This window comes from Nanorana parkeri, unplaced genomic scaffold, assembly GCF_000935625.1.
Source record: "Nanorana parkeri isolate BGI_ZX_2015 unplaced genomic scaffold, ASM93562v1 scaffold828, whole genome shotgun sequence".
NCBI classification, from domain to species: Eukaryota; Metazoa; Chordata; class Amphibia; order Anura; family Dicroglossidae; genus Nanorana; species Nanorana parkeri.
In genome coordinates, this window is record NW_017307096.1 from 612,548 (window position 1) to 632,576 (window position 20,029).

Below are 20,029 nucleotides of genomic sequence, written 5' to 3' on the forward strand. Positions count from 1 at the left end.
CCCCTTATTTTTCAACTAAAAATGCAGTTTTGAGTCCTGACATATTTAATTCATTCAACCTCATCACCTCATCTTTTATTTTTTACCTAAAAATTGAGGATTGAATTGTGTTTATGTGCACTTAAATTCATTTTATTGTATATTTTACAGAAAATATAGATTAAATAAACAGCTTCACAAATGTGCAACATAAACAATTTCAGCTAACACCTTTTAGTGTGGTATTTTTTGTGGTATTTTTCTAGCCAAAAATGCAGATTTTAATATTTTACTGCTATCCAGAATTCCTTTAGGGAGATTTTCCTCACTTCCGGTTTTGTTGACCGTGGTTTTACCTAGACATACTCTTTAATGTTACTGATAGTATACTAATAAACATTAATAACACTGTTTTGCCTTAATTATAACAATTTGTGTATTTTTATATTTCAATGATAGCAGTGATATGTGGTAATTTGGAGGAATTGAGAGCTGCCTGTGATGAGACAGAGACATTAGGAACTTATACAGTTATTGGGATTCCCACTAACGTTAAAATTACAGGCTGGTAAAACATTTTATAATAAATGAGCACCATACAATCCATATATTTTTAGATAAGTTTCAAGAATAGCAAGAGGATGTGTGTTTACCTCTTTGTGTTGTCATAGTACTGATAAAGCAGAAAAATAGCAAGCTGGTGAAAATTGTGGCCATTAACATGTGCATTAATACATGCAATACAATAAAACATTATATTTTTATGTTACTGAAGTGCATAAGTTAACTATTATTAATGACCTATGTTTATTTAACAGGTTTTTGGTACATACAACATTTAGTGGACTTAGTGGTCATATCAAGGTTAAGGATTCTTCTGTTATCAACTCAGAAAATCATTACTTCATATGGAATTTACAGCATGACCCCATAGGTAATCCAATGTGGACCCGACTTGGAAGTTGGCAGAATCAAAAAATAATCATGGATTATGGGTTATGGCCAGACCAAGCACAAAGGCAAAAAAGCCATTACCAACAACCACCTCGGCTGCACCTTAAAGTTGTTACCTTGGTAGAGCCTCCCTTTGTGTTCACAAGAAATGTAGATGATGATGGTCAGTGTCCAGCTGGGCAACTTTGCTTAGATCCCAAGACAAATGATTCTGCAATGCTAGACAGTCTTTTTGAAAGCCTACAAGGGGGAAATGATACTGTGCCTATTGCATACAAAAAGTGTTGCTATGGTTATTGCATTGACCTCTTGGAAAAACTGGCAGAAGATATGAACTTTGACTTTGACTTGTATATTGTCGGTGATGGAAAATATGGAGCTTTTAAAAGTGCTCATTGGACTGGACTTGTTGGAGACCTTCTTAGTGGTGCTGCCCATATGGCTGTAACCTCCTTTAGCATTAATACTGCCAGGAGTCAAGTCATTGACTTTACAAGTCCATTCTTTTCAACAAGTTTGGGTATTTTAGTAAGGACTAAAGATACAGCAGCTCCAATTGGAGCCTTTATGTGGCCACTACATTGGACAATGTGGCTTGGAATATTTGTATCACTACATATTACTGCAATATTCTTAACACTATATGAATGGAAAAGCCCGTTTGGCATGACACCGAATGGCAGAAACAGAAGCAAAGTATTTTCCTTCTCTTCAGCATTAAATGTGTGTTATGCTATACTGTTTGGCAGGACAGCTGCTATCAAAACTCCCAAGTGCTGGACTGGAAGGTTTTTGATGAATCTCTGGGCTATATTTTGCTTATTCTGTTTGTCAACATATACTGCTAATTTGGCAGCTGTCATGGTAGGGGAAAAGATTTACGAGGAGCTGTCTGGAATACATGATCCTAAGGTAGGTCATACTTAATCTACATTTTCATATATTTATAGTTGGTTTGAATGTTCTGTCATTTTTATAGTGTTTCTGATCAAATAAATGAAGACCACGGTGCTCTGGAATGAATGACATCAATGTGATCTATCTTAGAAAAAGTATGGCAATAATGAATTTTATTGAGTACTTTAGCAGCTTAACATACTTATTATGCCATTATTAAGTACTGTCACTGGCAATAACATGGAATGGTATATGAATTCATGATAGCCAAAAGCTCAGTAACTATGATTACATTTTCCAATTTCTCATGAGAAATAAAGTTTCTTCTATTATTGTTTTGTGTCTCTTCATTGCTGTAACCTTTTCAAAATTGTTATTTCTCTCAACAGGATAAGCAAATAGGGAACAGTAAAGGGCATATACAAGCTAGTTTACAAAATTATGGGTTGATTAAGTAAAGGGCATCTAACTTTGTTTAAGAACAGAAAACCTCAACCATTTAGTTGTAAGGAAAAAATGCATTACCCCTCACTTTATGTTTGAAGAAAGCCAGGTATTCTGGGGTGGAGACAAAAAAATGTATTGTTTTTAACTGGGACTTTCTATTATCTAAATAGAAACCATGGGAAATAAAGATGAGCTTGGACCTACTCATTCTCACCTCTCAAACTTTAAAGTAGATGTAAACCCTGCCTGTTTTTTGTTTTTGTTTCTAAGCACTGTGTATCATAAACAATTTTATAAACAGCTTTTTTTCATCCCTTCATTCTGCTGATCTCCTGCAGCCTCTTTGAACCCACTTTTTGTCTATGTACATACACTCCAGTAATGGCTGCATGCATTTCTCGGGGTAATGGTGACCATGCCTGGCTAATGTGTGTTGAAACGGCTGCTTGTAGTCTGCATCAGATGCCCATGTGACAGGTTGACAATGCAGGAAAACAATTGGGAGGTGGGTACAGAGTGTTGTTTTCCTAAAAAAGCAGGTGCCTAAACCAGGCAGGTTCATGGCAGGTTTACTAGGTATTATTTTAGTAAAGCTGCACACATTTTAAAAATTGCTTTTCAATTTCATTCTTTTTGGAGAAGCCATGCTTGGTATAATACTTTAAACTCTACCCATTTTTTTAGAACAGCAGTCTATTTCTTTGAAAGAGAATAGGAGGTTAACTGCCTAAAATTACATAAATAAATGTAATGATATAGGAAATATTATAATTATCAAAACAATGTTATCAATATTATTAGGGTTGCACAGATACCAAGTACAGTACTCAGTACAAGTACGAGTACATGTACCGATACTTTTGAGCTCCAAGACCAGACTAGAGAAACATTCAGAAGTTAGGATTCAGCTGTCATTTATAAGGAGCACACGGAGCTCCTGGGATTAGTACATCTCTGTATTAATGTACGATTTTGTTTTTATAAATGTAAATAAAGTGATGCACAGATACCAGTTTTGTGAGTACGAGTACTGGTACTTGCCGAGTACTTACAAGTACGAGTACTGATACATTTTTGTTTATTGTCATGTGACAGTTTTTCTAAAACAATACAGACGAATGATTTCAGGACAGTGGTGGAGCGCCAGAGCCAGGTCCCAGCTGCAACCTCTGCAACCCTGGTAGTTCTCATGAAAATGCCAAGTATCTGCACTGGTACTCGAAAAGTATCTGTGCATCCCTAAATATTATATATTCACTACTTACGTCAATTATTAGATGTGCCTTACTCAAAAGTCTTTTACTATGGATGCACTGAAAACAGTTCCAAAATTAATTATAGGGTTACCACATCCATAGCCTCCCAAAGAAGTAAATCCACTCCTATAGTATACTGTACCTCGAAAAAGGATACTTACCAACACGTTGTTAGGAGAAGAGCTCGCCCCACAGGCACTTGTTAAAGCAAAGGAACACTGCGGAGACTGGCCTTCCTTTAAATCCTCCACTGTACATCAGCTCCAGTTTACTCTGACAGGCCATGACATGATAATATTATGCTGCATGGTGTGAAGCACAATATAATGGCCTATGTAGGCAGTAACCTAGAGGATATAGCTCTCCCACCCCAATTAGCCACCTCCACAAAGTAGGAAGCATAACTACACACATAAAGGGGAACTGTGTGAGTGGGGACCACTGGCAAGCAACCAAAAAAAAACTACTGAGCCATGGGCAAAAATTGTACCATCCTTTTCCTGTGCACAACCTGTCCTAAAGCTCCAGAGGTACAAACCCAACAAGGGGCGGGGGACTGTAGTGCAACCATACAACATTAAAAAAAGACTACATAGGGAGGAAAATAATCTAACCATCAAATTTTCAGTGTTTAGCAAGCTCTTAAACATAAAACATTTCACTATATGTACAATGTATTCTTGAATCCGATTATATATAGATATATATTGTAAATATTTTTACAGCAACACAAAGGTTTGAAGCTGGTTGACTCATTCAAACCTTGTGAATTCATCCCCATCATATTTTAAACAATTCCAACTAATTTCCAAACAATGTATATTCCTAAAATTACCACCTCTTGGGTCACAAACCCCCTAATGATACACATGATGAATTATAGAGGCTATGTGTTATCCCACAGGGATAGCCATGTTCACATTATTAAATTAATAAACATGATCATACAGTATATTCTTTGCCAGGAAGGTAGTTTAGCAGCCTTATCTCATCACTATGAGATGCAATTATTTTACCTTTTGTAAAAAGTTTATAAAAATATGTAATAATAATTATGATTTACATTTCTAAAATTTCTTGAATTATGGGGTCTTCTGAGAGTACTGGCTGTAGATCTTTGATGATTTTGCGTATTACCTCTAAAGTGGGGTTGTAGGTAATTACAAGAGGGGTCCTGGTTGGGTTTTTCTTCTCCTTGTACTGTAGGAGTCTTTCTCGTGGTGTTTTTAGAAAAATTCCTTAAGCCTCAGTCTTCTAAAGAATTCTTCAAGGTCTGAGTATAATTGTATGTGGTCCACTTTGGTGCTTGGGCAAAATGTAAGCCCCTTGGATAGGACTGCTGTCTCCTGTATTGTGAGGTGATGATTTGAGAGGTTAACAATCTCAGTATTGTCTGTGCAGCTTTCACGGTTGTTAACCATTTCAGCTTGGATAGGGACATAGGTAAGTTCCAGAGGATGAAATTTGTTAATCTTGTGTTTGGGACATCTTTATTCTGTGCAAGGTTTGCCAGTTTCTTCTTTTTCTTACTGATGAGGCTTTGTTGTTTTTTCCTGTAGAAATAGTCCATTTGTATTTCCAATTTTTTGGCTTCAGGTGTCATTTGTAGGAGACTATGGAGTAGGGATTGTCTCTGGCAGTGTAATCTTTGTCTTTTTCCATATAGTTGATGAATTAGGAGGTTGTGTAGTTTCTCACTGCTTCGTCTGCAGATGTTCTCAGCTGCTGGTGAGTTGTGGGTAGTTGAGAGTGGGTTCTTCATAGTAAGTCCCTTTGGAATGAGGTTCATTTTCTTACAACGGGTAAGAAAAAATATGTCACTGTTGATCTGAGTTTCTTTTCCAATCATATATATATATATATGGGATATTAGCATATAACTTTTTTTCACTATAAACCATATACTGATATCAGCCATTAGTGTATTTCCAAAAGATAACTACAGCTTTGTGCAGTCAGCTTTAAGTGTACTTCTGTTGGTAATTTACTTTCCTATTCACCCTTCTGATTGCCAGTTAGAATCTATTTGATTATAAACATAACATTTTTGTAGTCACTAATGATGTGAAACACCACAATTCCACCAGTTAGAAGAAACTATGTTACTTTTGATTTGGCTTAAGGTCTTGGAGACATTTGTTTTTTCTTTCTTTTCTTTTCTACTCAGAATCATTTATTTTGTTATTGTTGAAATGTACCCTTTGATTCAGTGGGAATTTTAATAATTGGCCATTTTACCTAGATACTGCAGTTATTGGAATATATAAAGCCTATCAAAATAAAATTTTAAAAAGCCGCCCTTGCAGTGTGGCTACATCCGCACTGCAGGGGATAGCTTCTCCTCATTTTTGTTAAGAGGTATTGTGTAAAAGACTTTAATGATCCCTGCTCCTGCTGGCTATAAAACCAGCACACACAGCTTCTTCATCCCTGCACTTGGTCGGAGGCCCACTGACATCATCACTTCTTTTATAGGGCCCATAGCCCTGCATTATATATGAGGGCATGGAAGGACAGTTCACAAGCCAGGGTGTAAAGGAGAGAGGTGAGTGCAGACTGCGAAGGGAGTGGGGATTAAGCAAAGATAAGTCCTTTATATAGGTTTTTCCCAAAGAAAGGCTTTAAAAAATATGCAGGGATGTTGTGTTGTATACTTTTAAAATTATACAGTTAATATTATAAAGTTATCTAGCAGTCTAGGCTAGGGACCCAACTATATGCGGTAATCAGTGCATTACTGTTGTCAACTCTTACTTGGCTTGTGCATCTTCCTCCCAGAAGATATGCAAGGGGAAGCTTTTAAAATCCAGTCTTTTTGACACTTTGTGTCTGTGTTTGTACAGTTTACTGCTCTTTAATGGTTTTGTAAAACATCAAAACACAAACAAAGCAATGACTAACATAAACAACTGCAAGTCTGTAATAACGGCTCCAAAACACAGCAAAATATCCCACAACTCAATTGTAATGTAACTAACAGCATTATTTATCAACATGTAGTGTGTAAAATAATATGCAAATTTACCAAAATATTTGTGAGCTAGTAATATAAGAGTGTGAGCAAATAATGGGTCTATAGGAATACTCAGGTGTCACACTCTACAAGTGTTGGCTGTTACTGTTCTCAGAGCTAAATTCTTAAAGCCTGTAAAAATCGTCTATTTGTGCTTTCAGATCTCTAACTATAATAGCTGCTGTAAAGTTAGTGAACAACCTAATCAATTAGTTGGTAATCCCATAGAAATATCGGTGACGTCATCACTGCAATTCATAAAAAGCATCTTTGGCTGGGCACCCAGAAGAAGCACAATGTAGGCAGCTATGTCACATCTGCTCTTCTCCTAGCGCCGATACAGTTCTCATGATGCCAAAGGAATTGTAGTGAATGGCCACTAATGTAGGAGGGAATATTGCGCATGTAAACTATGCCTGTGAATGGCCTTTTGAACTCCCCCATATCATCCTCATTATACACCCACATTGTTTTCATTACACACATACATCTCTGCACACTGATCAATCAGCCACAGCTATATACATGAAGAGCCATGACAGACCAGGAGATTTCTGGCCTGTCAACCACTGCCAGGTCATGGGAGGTGGTAGCTACTTTTCTTTGCCTTGCTGTACTCCTTCCTGAAAGTCCCTTGTAATGGGGGGGTGCTTGCAGTGACTGTGGATGGCACAGCAAATATCAGCAAAATGTAGAAATGTAACCAGCACAACAGAATCCTTTGAGGATAGCAGAATGTACAGTTATTTGAAGTTCCTTGTCATATAAACAATCACTTTCTGGGCCACGCAGGATCCCTTCATCAGGCTTAGCATTGATGTCATGGGAGGTGGGAAGCGGCAGGAGTCTCCTGACCTGTCAATCAAACAATGCTGTTACAGTGGAGGGGTCAGACTGAGAGTCTGCCCACCACAGCAAGCAGGAGCATTCCTCACTCCCACTATATCAATTAAGAAACATGGAGCAACTCTAACCTCTTGTCTCCAATGCCACTGCTTGAACCTCGGTGCCTGGTAAAGCTTCCACTAGAGACTTCACTCAGCAATAGGTTAAAAAAATGGCACTCGCAAAGGGATCCATCCATCCAATACTTTATTTGCAAAAAGGCATAAAAGCAGCAAACAAACAAATGCTTACATGTTTCAGCCCCCAAAACAGGGCCTTAGTCGTAGCCCACTCCCACTATACCTAGTATGGAAAAGAGAAAATGTTAATTAAAGGACATGCTGGTAGGTTAATTGGCTCCTGTATACATTGGCCCTAATATGTGTGTGTGTGTGTGTGTGTGTGTGTGTGTGTGTGTGTGTATGTATGTATACATGTGAGATAGGCACTTTAGATCATAAGCTCCTCGAGGCCAGGGGCTGATGTGAATGTACAATAGGAAATCTGCTCCATAAACTGTTGACACTGTATAAATACTTGTAAAATATTATATTATATTTTACTAACCCTTGCAGTGGGGTTACCCCTGCACTGCAAGGGTTAACTGCTCCTTTTTGCCTAGGGACAAAAAAATTATACTCAGCTAAACCTTGGAACTAGCTTGCTCTTAGACTGGTCCCTAGAGTATCTCCCCCCCTCTTCTGCAGCAGTCTAGGATCCACAAGTCATCACGTCCATTACAAGGTATACAGTATGATGTGAGGACACCTATCATTGCTGCAGCAGAGGAGGAGGGAGGCTAGAGAGAGGCTTTTTCCTGTGCCCTAGACAAAAATGAGCAGTTATCCCTTGCAGTTCGAGGGTAGCCCCACTGCAAGCGTTAATCAAATTTCTGCCTGGAGTTCTGCTTTAAATAAAGCTAAGAAAAGACCCAAGTAGACATGCAATACAATGTATTTCATGAGTTCAGCTTTAATATTCTTTCCTATTCAGATTCTGCCAGTTTCAGTCTCTGGTTCTTGTGCAATCACCAGACATGGTTACAGTCCAGCCATTTTTTTTTATTATTAGTTGTGGACAAGGCTTGCACTGAACAGAACACAGAAATCTCTCAAATGTAAAAGTAAATACCTGACGGGTTCTGAAAAATGCTGTATACCGTATAAATAATTGTCTGTGGAATTTTTGCCCGTTTCTACGTGCGTTTTTTTGCTGCATGCTTTTGCACTTTGTTTGTGTGTTTTATGCTTGTACATTAAGTTGCATGTTTTTTTGAGCAGATTGTGACACATTGATGTGAAAGGGCAAACACACGCAAAAACAATTGCATCACACATTTACAAATGTTTCCTATTGAGTCTATGGGGACAAAACACGCTGTAATCTGCCAAAAAGAAGCTCATGTACTTTTTCCAGCAACAGATGTTTTGCTACTTGCGACAAAATGCACAGGTGTGAATGGGGGGCCATTGAAATTAATGTTTTTTTTTTTTGATTGCACTTATTCAGCTGCGTTAATACGCTAGGTGTGAACCAAGCCTAAGCGTCCACTGTATGGCTGTGACCACATGTATTAATTCTTCTTTTTTCTGATAGGGACTATTTTCTACAACAATCTGCATGGAATATAGGCATTTTTCACAGTGTAAGACAGATATGTTAATTGAATGTTAATTGAACTACATATATAAAAAGGGGGCAATAAGAGAAAAGTTATCAAATGGTAATAAAAGTGTACAGAGAAGATAGCTATCTAATACACATGTACACATGCAGTCAAATCAAAACTATCTACACCCCGATTTAGGGCTTGTTCACACCATGAAGATTGCGGCCACTGCTCAATAATTTTAGGGCCATTAATTACTGTTAACACTAAACTGATGAGCGGTAAAAACCTTCAAAAGGTTGCCTATGGACAATTTTGGGTATGGTAGTATTGTGGGCATACACAATTTTAAGGCTTGACATGTTTGATGTCTATTTACCTGACGGGACCCCGTCTTTTATATTTTACCAAACATGTTGGTAATAATAAATGTTTCCTAACATAACATAGGGAAAACTGTTTTTTTTCAACATTTTCTGTACTTTTTTTGTTATTTAGTAAAAAAAAAAAAAAACAGTGGTGATTAAATACCACCAAAAGAAAGCTGTATCTGTCCCCAAAAAATGGTATAAAATGAATTTCAGTAACTTCAGCGTTGCATGACAGAATCAATTTCAGACAAAGTACTGCAGCGCTGAATACTGAAAAATGGCCTGGACAGGAAGGGGATGTAAACACCCTGGTCATCAAGTGGTTAAACTATATCAATGAAGCTGAACATTATAAGCACCCAGTGTTAAATAGTATGCTCCAACCCTTTAACTGCCATTTTTGCTAGACAGCTTAGCCTGCTAAATGTACTGAAAAAAATAACAGATCTACTGGCAAGATGAACAGGTAATAAAATAAATTACAGTGAGGACTCAAAATAAAACTGCTGCGTTAATGCTGTTGACAGACTGCATCATATATGTCAGCTTTTATTTCACCCATAGTTCCTCTTTAAGTGCAGTTCTAAAAAGTGAGTTTACCAGTCTGGCAGTGCTGTCTGGCAGTTTGTGTAAATCTCAGGACTTGCTAGATAAAAATTGCAAATCATTTGACAGGTAAACTACCTGGAGCCTGGCTTCAAGGGAAATACTAAATATTACTCTAATGGTTTTAACTGTGAACTATCAGTTAACATTTTCTCATACAAATACATTTAATTTAGCAGGTACTAAAATTATTTGTGTCCCTTTTTTTAAAAATGGAATTTTTTAATTAAATTTCATTAGCTTTTTATCAATACTTCCAATTTGACAAATCTTTACAAGATCAAAACAAACAGAAGAATCAAGCCATAGAAAACAACTTTAATACTAGAATTTATCTCCAGAGCACGTAAATTTCCTTTGTCTTTTATTTTCTTGCTAGAATAAATTAACATAATCAACAGCAAATTAAGAAATCAAATGCTTAAATTTATGTTAACGAATTAGTGTTTTCATCAGTCTGGGTTGGGTCGTTAATGGGTCTTTAATCTCCAGCTCTGTTACCCCCATTCCCGATGAGCATTAATCTGAGTTCTGAGAAAATGAAAAGTAAAACATTTAAACTGTGCATATTGGCTTAGCATTTTTTGTCATTTCTTATGGGGATCTGCTGAAGTTTTGGAAATTGTAAACAGAAAGAATAAATAAACTTTCATGTGATGAAATTGATTTAGAGAAATTGAGTTTCAAAAGGTACAGTCACTACGGAGAAGATATGCTGTTAGGTCTGAAATGCAACTTCAGGCTTTTTGTCTGAAAACACTGCTGATAAATGCCAATAAAATCCTAAGGCAATTTTTGTTTTCTTTATTATTTTCTTCATTTATTAGGTAGAGAAATGTAGAGAGCTTAGTCTAATCGGTAGGTTAAGTGTAGCATAAAATAGCCTAAAAGGTTAAATATGGAGCCAAAATAACTGCAATCAAACGCTGATTATTTTAAAGCAAGTGGTAGGAAATCATAAGTTTAGTCTACAGATGGTAAATATAAAATATAATTTTTACTTAAAAGAATGAGTGCATGTTCAGAGTGTGCCCATCTGCAATGGAAGACATGAAGCATACTTATAAATGGTGTACACCTGGGGGCCATGCCTCCATTCCTGGTAACTACTACTTCTCACTGGACATTCAAGCAATAGTTGTAGGATTCAAAATATATAGTAGAAATTTAGGCTTCCTTTGCTCCGGGTCTGTGCACTGAGATGTGCTTGTGCGGCTTAGTGCATGGTAAGAAGAAAATTTCTGAGGAGATATTTGGCCAAAGAGGCTTGTACAGTCTCTTTTACTGTAAAAGAAAACTACCTGTCAGCATTTTTTTTTAATATGAAATTTTACTTCCACTTTAAGGGTCCGTTCACACCTTCGTGGTGTATTTTAAGCATAGTGCCATGCAATTAACGCATGCTATTGTTCAATGCACCGACCATGTGTTACAGTGAGGCAGGTGCTTTGTATTGCCATTTATTTGAATGGCACCCCAACACACTTACCGACTGCAATGCACTCCACCAATGCAATAACGTACATTGCAGCATGGTGGAAAAAAAGTAGTGCATGCACTAAAATTCCACTAAAATAAATAATTTTTATCAAAACTTCCAATCTGATAAATCTTTATAAGATCAAAACATACAGAATAATCAAGCCATAGAAAACAACTTTAATACAACACTTTATCTCCAGAGCACGTAAATGTCTTTGTCTTTCATTCTCTTGCTAGAATAAATTAACATAATCAACAGCAAATTCAGAAATCAAATGCTTACATTTATGTTAATGAATTAGTGTTTTCATCAGTCTGGGTTGGGTCGTTAATGGGGCTTTAATCTCCAGCTCTGTCAGCCCATTTGATGAGCATTAATCTGAGTTCTGAGAAAATGAAAACATTTAAACTGTGTATTGTGGCTTAGCACTTTGTCAATTCTTATGGGGATCTACCGTGAGAAACACGCTCCACAATGGTGTGAACGGGCCCTCAGAGCCTTCATATACATTTTTTTTTTTCAAAAATACAATTACAGGATATCCCATTTGGCTCAGTGGTGTACTTTACATTAAACTCATGGTCATAGAATGGGCAGGCTATGGTGTGTAGCTTGCAAACCTCTGAAGTCAATTGGAGTAAATTTGACAATACAATCAACAAACCCCAAAAATTTGATTTTGAAATCTTGAAAAAAATACCATTATAATGGAAACACCTCTACTGGAAATACATATTGACTGCAGCCTCCTGACTCTGAATCAGGGTCTGTTCACACTATAAGCAGTGACAGTAACTGAAAAATGCCAGTCAACACTAAGGCAGATTGTCTTCTATGTGTCCTGTTCACACCACAACGCTAAGAAAGCAGATCACATGGCACACTACCTAGACCTGTCACACTACACTAGCCCGTACATTAAAACTTTATATTTTAGCTTTCAGGCAAGTGTAAATGAGCCATAAATATTGCTGTGCTCTGAAAATTCTGCTACGCTGAAACAGATTGATCATTCATCTCAAAGTAGAGAATGTTTCACATATCCAAACAATACCCTCTAGTAATGCCCAGTAACAACATGCTTACAGCAAACACATGGTCAGGCCAAGTTGCTGTAAACAATGTTCATCTGCAGTAAATGTATTGGCATCATTCATAGGCTGCAGTGACAAGTACAAATATGTTATATATTTTAGTAAAAGTGCAGGTATACTTTAAAGCAAGCTTGTTATGCTTTTTTTAAGAACCTTTGTATAAGATGATTTTTTCATCAATATAATAACAATTACAGAATATTCCATTTGGTTCAGTGGTGTACATCACAATAAATTCATGTATATAGAAGAGGTAGGTTTGTTTTGTGTATTGCACCACAAAATCAATACAGAGGGGACATTTTTATTTAGTATTATGAATCCTATTATTACTATAATTCATAGGTTTTGATATTTGTGTACTACAGTATCAGACAAAAACATATTTGCATAACCATTAGAAGAATCTCTTACTCTTTTTCTGTGTACCAAATAGAATAATTCCAGTCAAATTCAACAGTGGTCTCTTTTTATTCCTTTTCTCAAAATGTTTTTCTCTTTCCCTGTCTAAGCTTCCCCTCCTGATCTCTATTCACTTGGGTAGCCTGCAGAGTCCTTGCCAGGATTAATCCTTTTTCTGAAAGCAAAAAGACTAGAAGACTTATAATTTGGAGCTGGTATGATATTTTCTGTTGAGATGTACCTTAAAAACACAGTATTTTATTGGCAGCTATCTGTGAAATCTAATTGGTAACCTGTTGTGTCTAAGGACATAATTGAGCAAAATGGCAAGGTAACCCTTACCTTGATAAGAATAGGAACATATTCATACAGTTAAAATCACTGAGAAAAATAATTGCGGATAAAATACTTGAGGATAAAATATCTTTTGTCTTTGATTTAGCAAACACAAAATATATTTGATTAAAGCCCAACTTCAGGCAAAACATTTTTTAATACTGAATCAAGTTAGGGACGTTTAGAGCCTCTGTAAGGCTGTCATAGGGAAGATTTCTCTCACACACTGTCTTGGTGACCCTGATTCTTTTTCCTGGTAACCATTCTAATCTATTGCCCTATTTTTACTTTTGGCGTTCCTTAACTACAAAGAATGTAACAAAAATTGCAAACTAGAAATCCGGGCAGCTAAAACTGAGTGCGAAAAGCATATCGCCGCAGATAGTAAAAAGAACCCCAAAAAATTCTACCAATATATTAACAGTAAAAAGGTGAGAAAGGAGCAGATAGGCCCAATAAAGGATGGAAGCGGGAAGCTAGTCACAAACGACAAGGAGAGGGCCGAGGCGCTGAACGCTTTTAGGCGGTGATTTCAGCAAATAATGTGGAATTGTTCAAGAAACTTTTGGACGATTTCTTAAGGGACCGCAATATACAGGGGTACGGGTACTCCTAGAATGAGATCCTAATAGGTTGGACTTGATTGACTAATGTCTTTATTCAACCTCAAATACTATGTAACTATGTAACTTTTATTTTTAATGTCATCATGTCCTTTTTATGAATTTACAGTTTTGACCATTTAAGACCAATTTATTTAGAAAGCAACGTATTTTTTTTGTCTTCGACCTAGATCTTATCTTGGAGAATATTTTTCAGTATCAGTGAACGTCAGTAGCAGATTATTTCAATTTGGCTTAAAAGATAACATAACATGTGGTGAAAGCAATGACACTGCAACATACATTTGTGTGTTCTTCTAAATGGTTCTGTAGTCTCAGACATTTGTAGCAGAGGACTAGAACATTAATTACTTAATTCTAAGGGAGTTAAGCAAGAAAAGGAAAAGCGAAGAAAGTGAATAAAAAAGACCAGACTCTTCAGAGTTGACATGGGGACAAGAAGCATCCTCATCTTTTTCAGTATGATATGCTACAAGCCCAACATCATTTCAGTCAAAGTACCCTGGGGTGCCTTTTAGAACCCAAACAGAGTCCTTGGAGCAAAGTCTATATAATAGAGAATATATGTAACAATGTTTGCATGGTTCTAAAGTTAAAAATGTTAATTGTTGTTGTTATTTTTCTGATTATTTATTTCATAAATATCCACCAGTGTAATGTATTATATACATATACCTGGTTACACCCCTCTCATCATAGACTTCAATAATGTACAATTTAAAATTAACCTATCTTGCATAACATAACAAAAGTACTGAGGCAGATTCCTGTAAGTACCTGTGATAGTCTTCAAATCCAACATTTTGTCCCTATGGAGCCCCCTGGATCCTAGGCTTAGGCTCAGCTTCTCTCAAGGTGAAGTTTAAGCCCTCCTCCACTCCCAGTGCTAAGCCCCATTTCTTGTCACACATGTGTCTCTGCAGGCATTTTAGCTTTGGAATTTGACAGTTGATTGATGAGTGAGGCTTAACATTAGGAGGAGTTGATCTGAAGACTAACATACAAACTTGGCACACACCTTACAACCATCGCAAGACTTTTGTCTTGCGATGGTTGTAAGGTACTTAAAAAAATGTACGATCTGACTATCTTGGACAGGCAGATCGTACTTGCGATGATCGCAAGCCGCGCCCCCCTGAGGGGTGGGCTTCCGATGACCGCTATGCCGAACGAGCAGTGTGGGCTTGTGCACACCGGCCCGTCCGGCTTTTATCTTACGAACATGCTACATACTCGCCGAACATCATACGATGCTCGGCGGGTTTTCGAACATGTTCGTAAGTTTAAAGTCGTGCGTCCTTACAGTAGTAGAGGTCGCACGGCTTCTACACACCTTACGATAATCGTCCGATCGCTGGATTTCCTGCAATTATCGTACGATTATCGTAAGGTGTGTGGGCACCCTTAGACTGGCCTGCCGGAGGATCAAATGACTTTCTATAATAGGGTGCCCTAACTACACAGCACGGTTACCTTAGTGGTTCACTAAGATTTGCTCAGCGAGTTCCTGCTTAGACCTCAGGCTTTACAGCAAGCATAACCCACAAGAAAGTTTGACTCATCAGTCCAGAGCACCTGCTGCCATTTTTCTGCACTCCAGTTCCTATGTTTTAATGCATAGTTTAGCTGCTTAGCCTTGTTTCCAAATTGGAGGTATGGCTTTTTGGCCGCAGAACAAGGGCAGCAGGTGCTCTGGAGTGGTGGGTAAAAATGTAATATATTTGGCTGTAGCAGGAGGCAGTTTCTTCACCAAAGGGACGTATCAACTAATAGAACGTTGAATGAAAGATCTTTTGTACTGGTGTATGGCCACCTTTAGAGTCAGGTGTATGATTAACCAATTGTACCAAGCAGGTGCTAATGATCATCAATTTCATATGGAGGTTGAAATACAGTCATTAACTGAAACAGAACGCAGTGAACGGCCAAGGAAACGCAATGCAGCAGATGAAAGACACATTATGCTTACCCTTCCCTTCCGTGGAAACAAGGCTAAGCGACTCAACTTTGCACAAAAACTTAGGAACTGGGGTGCAGAAAAATGGCAGCAGCTGCTCTGGTCTGATGAGTCAAAATTTGAAATATTTTGCTGTAGCAAGAGGCAGTTGTTTGCCGAAGGGAGGCTGGAGAGCGGCACAATAATGAGTGTCTGCAGGCAACAGTGAAGCATGGTGGATGTTCCCTGCAGGTCCGAGGCTCCATTTTTGCAAATGAAGTTGGAGATTTGGTCAGGATTAATGGTGTTCTTGATGCTGAGAAATACAAGCAAATATTTATCCATCATGCCATACCATCAGGGAGGCGTGTGATTGGCCCCAGATTTATTCTGCAGCAGGACAACAACCCCGAACATACAGCCAATGTCATTATGAACTATTTTCCATGTAAAGAAGAACAAGGAGTCCTAGAAGTGATGCTTTTGCCCCCACAGAGCCCTGATCTCAACATCGAGTCTTTCTGGGTTTACATGAAGAGATAGAAGGATTTCAGGCAAACTACATTTACAGAAGATCTGTGGTTAGTTCTCTAAGATGAACAACCTACCTGCTGAATTTATGCTGGTTTGAAGGCAAAGGGTGGTCACCGATTTGATTTGGATTTCTCTTCTGTTCTGTTAATTTACTTTCCATTTTGTGAACTGATAAAAATAAACTTTTAGCATTTTATTTCTGAAAGCATTCTTACTTAGCAGCATTTTCTCACACCTGCCTAAAACCTTTGCTCCTGGAAACCAGTGACGTCTCCACTTGGATGGAGAGATGATGGTATGAATTTTAACACCATGTGTGTAATAGAATTACTGCTCTGAGGTTCCAGGTACATCGTTTGGTGCCTCCTCCTCTCCAGCAACGTCATCCAGCTCCTCCTCCGCCTTCATTTTGCCTTCCTCCTTCTCAATTTTTATTGATATTTTGGTGGAAAGAAATATTCATTTGTTCACTATATATATTGTGGCAGTGCAGGACATTGCCATGGTGTAGTTTGGCAACTGTGGAACCCACAGGGGACTGAAGGGGTCTAGAGTGTAAAAAATTTCGTAAGGAAGAACATGGCTTTTCAGATTCTTCCAGGTTTTGCTAACTGTAGCTGAGATCTGGATCTCTGGAGATTTTTTAGAGCTCTGGGTGAGATGAAATCTCCAGTCCTGGAGCCAGGTTTTGCCAACGATCCGTCTGGGCTGATCAGGTGGCTGTGGGCAGCTTCGTAAAGGAGCCAGACCAGAACTCAGGGGAGAGTTGGTGTGGTGTGTACTGGAGACACATGCAAGCCAAGCCTGGTGGTGTGGTGAAGCCACACACAGAACAGCCAGGGAGGCTGGGGGATTAGACAGGCTGAGAGAGCCAGTCACACAAGGTGTGTGGAAAGCTGCTGGAAGCAGGTAAAGAACATGAAGTACCTCTGAGGTGGCTTGCTAAGTCCAATGTTGAAGTCCTGGGACTAGGACAGTGAGTGAATGGGGCAACCTTCAGTTGGTGAGACAAGATAATCTTCTTGCTGAAGATAAATGAACTTTACGTTATGTTATATGCTGAAGTCAAGCCTTCATTTGTGTTTTCCACTTGTGAGTTGCCTAAATAGAAAAATAAAGACCTTTTGTTTATGGAAAAGCCATGTGCAAGTGCTCTGTGAGCTCCCCAACAAAAACAAACGTCTGTTATGGATTAACTTTTGTTGTATGCCAGCAGTCTTTTTCAATCTTTTATAAAAGGAGAGTAGTCTATCACACTTTTTCTTGTTGCACACATTGCAACCTCTGTAATATGAACAGTAAAACAGTAACTGTGAAATAAAAGTATAGTAAGCCGTCTTGCTAATAGCATTTTCCTAAGAAGCATCCTACCGTTATATGCGCTGTTTTACCATGCTTTCACTTCCTCTGGCCCATGTTCAGGTATCCCAGTCGGAAACTGTTTTGGAGCAACCCAGGTTGGTTGTACTTTGGTACTGTTGTTGCCATGGGCTCTTTTTGGGTCAGTTCATGTGCATTGTAAATTATTGAAGTTAGTGATGGGCTTAGATTTGTTGGCAAACGTTACCACAGTGGCTGGTATAGGAGAACTATGTACAATAACACAATTATGGAAGACTAAAATGCACAAAATGTTTACACAGGTCATCAGTATCAGTAGCAAAGAGTTCTCTCTTTAAAAGCAATTTAAAAAGATGAAATGACTCCTGAATCTGCTTTTATGTTTGTAGAGATGCTTATATACACAGTACAGCTGTTTTTTAGTTTTGTGTGAATGTTAACAAGTAAAATCACATACTGATTTCTTACATCTCTTAAGTGACATGTTTTTTTTAATATAAAATGAAATAATTGTAGTATTCAACTTTGCAACAAAGACACATTGCTTACACCCTAATGGTAGGGGATGGAGACTCAATTTGTGGTGAGGTAAGATACAAAAAGTCAGATTGTAATTCAACCAACTAGTTCCATCCCAAAACAGAAATATCTGTTTTGGCAATAGTTAACTTTTACAGACCATTTTTAATGGTCTGACAGCAAACCTTAAAGATAATAAAATGGACACTACCCTTCTCTTTTATTGCAGTGCACCACAGCATATGGAATGTGATTTGTGAGACCTGCATTGTGGATGTGCTGCCTACTACTACACTATTGTGTTGGGGTGATCAACCTATTGCACCATTACCCGTGTGTTAAAATCCCATATGAACCCTTAATTTAAATCAGCTAAATATATTCCAGGTGCATCAAAACAAAAGGTCTTACAGTTTTTTAAAAATCTTTCTAAAGCAGCCACAGCCAAAGTAGAAAAGCCTGTCCACTACAGAGTAGGACCCTTGCTTTCTGTGCAGAAGCAGCGGTCTCACTGCTGAAGTCTGATGCCCCTAGCGAGTTAGACCTATAGCTCTGCAATCAGTCAAGCTCATGCTTTCTGCTTATTGGAGAGCTCTAGCTCTGAATGTATTTATTTAGGTAACGTAAACAGAAAATTCAATTAGGCTTTATTGTGCATTGTGGTAGCAGGCTTTGAATCACCATGAATGATTTCGTATCAATTTACCTTCATCTAATCTTTCTGTGACCCACTTTCTTTGATCCAGAAATGTTTTATGCCCGTTTATCCTGTAGTGGAGTCTTTATGCTGTGTAACTTTCTATCTATCTACTACTTACCAGTCATAGTCACACATATGTATGCAAAAGAGAGGTATTCTGAATTTGTATTTGTACTTTAATGGCAGATGGTCCTAAGAAACAGTTTGGACAATAGATATGATGTAAATTTAACACACATTATCATTTAAGTATTATCAACCTGAACCTTAATTAACACATTGAGTCTACTTTTTCAACTGATTTGTGTGCTTTTATTAGTGTATTATAAGCTGGAAAAAATGTTTTGCACATAGGTAATAGGATTCTGTTTATCAAGCTGAATACAGTTTATCCTGTACAGTGCAAAAGTGAAGCATTCTGAATGTTTAAAATGTGTACTTTTAGGTTATGTTACTATGAGGTTATGTTAACACATTATTATTTAGGTATTATCAAATTAAATGGTCAGTGGCACAGCGCTATGAGTCTCCCGGTATAGTTTAACCACTTCAAGACCAGGTGTTTAGACCCCCTTCCTGGCCAGGCCATTTTTCAGTGTTCAGCGCTGCAGTCCTTTGACTGACGTTTATTCCGTCATGCAATGCTGTACGGAAATGAATTTTATACCGTTTTTTGGGGACAAATAGGGCTTTATTTTGGGGGTATTTAATCACCACTGGGGTTTTTATTTTTTATTATAATTAGGAAAAATTACAGAAAATTTTGAAAAAAAAAAGTTTTTTTTTACATTATGTTAGGAAACATTTATTATTAACCAGTTTTTTGGTAAAATATAAAAGATCGGGTCACGTCGGGTAAATAGACACCAAACATGTCAAGCTTTAAAATTGCGCGCACCCGCGAAATTGCAGAAAACTACCATACCCAAAATTGGCCATAGGCGACGCTTTAAAAGCTTTTACCGCTCATCAGTTTAGTGTTATCAGTGATTGATGGCCCTAGACTTATTGCTCTCACTCCGACGTTCGCGGCGATATGTAACA

The 20,029-nt window shown here is 37.8% G+C and overlaps 1 protein-coding gene across 1 annotated transcript in view; it reads left to right on the forward strand.

The window, feature by feature from the left end:
- GRIN3A (glutamate ionotropic receptor NMDA type subunit 3A) overlaps nucleotides 1-20,029 on the forward strand; it is a 264,558-nt gene that overhangs the window by 140,201 nt on the left and 104,328 nt on the right. The window contains exon 3 of the mRNA XM_018565288.1: nucleotides 798-1,845. Within this exon, the coding sequence (XP_018420790.1) occupies nucleotides 798-1,845 (1,048 nt within the window). The remainder of the gene's footprint in view (nucleotides 1-797; nucleotides 1,846-20,029) is intronic.